We start from the raw sequence: 4635 nt of genomic DNA, 5'->3' as shown, positions 1-4635 counted from the left end.
CCACCTCCACTCAGTTTAGTGGGCCGTCGGCACACATGTGGCTCCACCAAGGTGCACTGTTTTGTTTTCTTTTGTTTATTTACACCCTCCCTTTTTTTTTCCTATCTCTAATGTTACCCCAAGCTCCAAGGCAGTGCCACACGACGGGGACAGACACCGTGGTTTCTCCCAGAGGGGCTCACTTTGAAGGTTTTTGCTTGCGGCATCACAGCATCCTGTTTCAGCTATGTTGGTTGGGTGACCCAAAAATAAATAAATAAATATTCCGGTGACCGGATTTTTGGTGCACCGCCGGTTTATATTAATGCAAACATGACATACATGGTTACGATTATGAATTATGACCGCAAAAAAACAAAACAAAAAAAAAACGCAAATATGGGGACATCCTCGCTAGTTTGGTGTAGGGTGGCCATGCAGGGACGCGTACGGAAACAAAACAAAAAAAAAACGCAAATATGGGGACATCCTCGCTAGTTTGGTGTAGGGTGGCCATGCAGTGACGCGTACGGACAGGATATTCAGACAACATTTCATGACAAAATTGAATGTGTCGAATTTCGTTAATTTGGGAGTCAAACAAACACCAACTGACCATCAAAAGTGTATGTTTGAATTTTAAATAGCCAATTCCTATGAATGGAATAAAGACAGAAAACAAGGTGGGGCTTGACACTGTAAAATAAATGCACTGAATGCTAGTCAGTTGTTTTAGTAAGAATTCAAGCCTACCTAATTTTTTTTTGTGGACCACGGTAGTCAGATGCATGGGCCCATATTATGAATTAAAATTTTTTTGGTTGTTTATGAATAAAACACACTTATAGAATGACTTAAATCTAGTTTATGTTGCTCCCTAATATAGACAAAAAAAACAATTTTTGAAAACAAACCAAATTGCAAACTGCAGTGTATTTGCAGTGATAAATACCCATCATTGATATGACTGACAAAATTTCTAAAAAAAAAAAAAGATGGGCACTTTCATGACCGCGTTGCACCCATCACACCAACCGTGCAAATCGAATAGTTTGATTCAACCTTAGTTTGGCACATGCTTTCTCAACTTTGCCCTGCGGGGAAGATGCTTTCCATTTGTCAAGAGCTTCATTTCTTGATGGCCTCTGGGCTTGGAACGTCCAAAGGAAATCCAGCAACAGAAAGCCCCATTGTTCATAAGGACACAGAGCCACCCGCAGGTCTGCGAACCAACTATCACTGAGCCAAAGCAAAACGGTCAGCTTCACACCGCGAGTTGCCATGATAATGACAGATGGCAAGATTGTGTTTTAGTCGTTTACTAATTCATTCGTACGTCATGGGCGCCGCAGCCAACCATCTATCCTGACGACTGATCATAAAAAACAGAAAACTCATGTTATCTTCTTTTATTTTCCTCTTTTTTCTTAGCATGTTCAATATTCGTCTTATAAAAAACAGAAAACGCATGTTATCTTCTTTTTTTTTCCTCTTTTTCTTAGCATGTTCAATATTCGTCTTATGGGTTGTTCGGAAGAAAAAGCTAAACCGTGAACACGAGCAGTGATACCAGCGGTAAAGCAGATTCAGGCCTTGGCTGTGATGCACAACTTCCCTTGCACGTTATGGCTGGAGGCCACGGATGGTGCATCAAACTGTGGCCTTGCACAGAGTCCATCCTGAACTCCCCGAGCACTATAGCATCAACTTGGCACTGTAATAAAAAGGACCATCTTGGAGAAATAAAGCTGCCAGTGGTGATATAAAAAAAAAAAAGAAATTCCCAAAGCGTAGTGCAACAACATGTGGGAAGGAATCCAAGTTGGATCATAACGCTCAAGCACATACCGGAATTTCACAAACAATTGCTGTAGGCTGTGCCGTTTGCTCTGGCTGGAGAAAAATAAATAATAGAAAAACAACAAAAAACAATAAATAAATACATAAATATAACAAAGTAATCAAATGATTAAAAAAAAAAAAAACAACGGAAACAGATGTGTACATTAGGGATGCATTGACTTGAACATTCTTGGCAGAAACCAGAATACCACAACAACCTCAAAAAAAAATAACAATAAAAATAAAATAAACACAAATTCCTCAGTTTGATCATTTTATGCACTTGGCCAAATGTGTCCAAGTGCCAGCTCTCGGCTTCCTTTTGAATGATGCAGATGCTTTCACAGCCACCGGAGACGGCGTCCTCGACGGTCAGCCAGCCTCCTCGCCGCGGGGCAATGGCCGCCCCGGCGGAAGGAGGGATTTTGGGCTCATTTTCCCAACAACCACCTCCACTCAGTTTAGTGGGCCGTCGGCACACATGTGGCTCCACCAAGGTGCACTGTTTTGTTTTCTTTTGTTTATTTACACCCTCCCTTTTTTTTTCCTATCTCTAATGTTACCCCAAGCTCCAAGGCAGTGCCACACGACGGGGACAGACACCGTGGTTTCTCCCAGAGGGGCTCGCTTTAAAGGTTTTTGCTTGCGGCATCACAGCATCCTGTTTCAGCTATGTTGGTTGGGTGACCCAAAAACAAATAAATAAATATTCCGGTGACCGGATTTTTGGTGTACCGCCGGTTTATATTAATGCAAACATGACATACATGGTTACGATTATGAATTATGACCGCAAAAAAACAAAACAAAAAAAAAACGCAAATATGGGGACATCCTCGCTAGTTTGGTGTAGGGTGGCCATGCAGTGACGCGTACGGACAGGATATTCAGACAACATTTCATGACAAAATTGAATGTGTCGAATTTCGTTAATTTGGGAGTCAAACAAACACCAACTGACCATCAAAAGTGTATGTTTGAATTTTAAATAGCCAATTCCTATGAATGGAATAAAGACAGAAAACAAGGTGGGGCTTGACACTGTAAAATAAATGCACTGAATGCTAGTCAGTTGTTTTAGTAAGAATTCAAGCCTACCTAATTTTTTTCAGTGGACCACGGTAGTCAGATGCATGGGCCCATATTATGAATTAAAAATTTTTTGGTTGTTTATGAATAAAACACACTTATAGAACGACTTAAATCTAGTTTATGTTGCTCCCTAATATAGACAAAAAAAACAATTTTTGAAAACAAACCAAATTGCAAACTGCAGTGTATTTGCAGTGATAAATACCCATCATTGATATGACTGACAAAATTTCTAAAAAAAAAAAAAGATGGGCACTTTCATGACCGCGTTGCACCCATCACACCAACCGTGCAAATCGAATAGTTTGATTCAACCTTAGTTTGGCACATGCTTTCTCAACTTTGCCCTGCGGGGAAGATGCTTTCCATTTGTCAAGAGCTTCATTTCTTGATGGCCTCTGGGCTTGGAACATCCAAAGGAAATCCAGCAACAGAAAGCCCCATTGTTCATAAGGACACAGAGCCACCCGCAGGTCTGCGAACCAACTATCACTTTCACAGTCTGCGAATGAACGCCTGTTTTTTTTTCCAGTCCCATAATGGTTTGCGAGACCCTTCACATTGGCGCAACAGAACAAATGTCACTCACCCGTGAGGTTCCTCAGGCCCAACTGACGCAGGCCAAAGTTTCCGTCGTGTCTGTAGTTGAGGAAGATCGCAAGGGAGTAGTGGTCCTCGTACAACTTTGTCCCACGGATGATTCGCAAGTTCTCCAACGGCAAGTAGTCAAACTGGTTCAGAGCCACCAGGACATAGCCCGTCACTTCCCGGATCGACTGCAAGCAGAAAGAGGCAAGGTTCTATTAGGGTCTTAAAACAAAAATAAAAGTCTGAAATCTAAACCCCATTCGAGTCTGATTTAATGGACTTTTGGAAATTGTCTTCATACTTTCATTGCAGGGTTTTAATGTTTCCAATGCAAAAGTTTCCAAGCCCCGGATCGACTGCAAGCAGAAAGAGGCAAGGTTCTGTTAGGGTCTAAAAACAAAAATAAAAGTCTGAAATCTGAACCAATCCCATTCGAGTCTGATTTTATGGACTTTTGGAAATTGTCTTCATACTTGCATTGCAGGGTTTTAATGTTTCCTGTGCAAACGTTTCCAAGGTTAGTCCCGATTGCTAATCTGACTCCCTTTCTTTGAATTGCATTTATTTAAAACTGCTTTTTTTTCTGTCTAGTTCAGAATAAATCTTCTCTGTGAAGCTCCATTGTCCAAGTTGGATCATAACGCTCAAGCACATACCGGACTTTCACAAACAATTGCTGCAGGCTGTGCCGTTTGCTCTGGCCGGAGAAAAATAAATAATAAAAAAACAAAAACGCTGACTTGGAGTCTTTCCTGGCTTGACCTTTTGCCAACTCCCTGTCTGGACTGCTTTGTTTCATTGCGTTAAGACCTCTTAACAGGTGAATAGACTCAGAGTGGCATTCTGCCAGCTGCCTTTGTAATTAGACATGTTCCTTTGGCTCAATTTGTGTCATCACTCCACCTGATTCCAGTTCCTGATTTCAACTATTCAGCATGCAGGAAGTATCCCCCCCCACCCCGCCCCATTACATTTTTAATTTTTGTTTGCTTTTGGTGAAACCTGAGCACAAAATATCGAGCGGATCTATTTTAAGCTTGAAGCCTTCCTTCTGAAAATCCAAACAATATTGAAATAACCAGATTGCTTGATCAAGTGATTGGATGTGCAGAATGGAAACAATGAACCAAAAAC

At 41.2% G+C, this 4635-nt stretch overlaps 1 protein-coding gene across 1 annotated transcript in view; it reads right to left on the bottom strand.

Moving 5' to 3' along the window:
- Positions 1-4635, bottom strand: part of erbb4b (erb-b2 receptor tyrosine kinase 4b) — a 77879-nt gene that overhangs the window by 71156 nt on the left and 2088 nt on the right. The window contains exon 4 of the mRNA XM_019895350.1: positions 3503-3713. Within this exon, the coding sequence (XP_019750909.1) occupies positions 3503-3713 (211 nt within the window). The remainder of the gene's footprint in view (positions 1-3502; positions 3714-4635) is intronic.

This window comes from Hippocampus comes, unplaced genomic scaffold, assembly GCF_001891065.2.
Source record: "Hippocampus comes isolate QL1 unplaced genomic scaffold, H_comes_QL1_v1.1 scaffold237, whole genome shotgun sequence".
NCBI classification, from domain to species: domain Eukaryota; kingdom Metazoa; phylum Chordata; class Actinopteri; order Syngnathiformes; family Syngnathidae; genus Hippocampus; species Hippocampus comes.
This window is presented reverse-complemented; position numbering and strand designations above follow the sequence as displayed.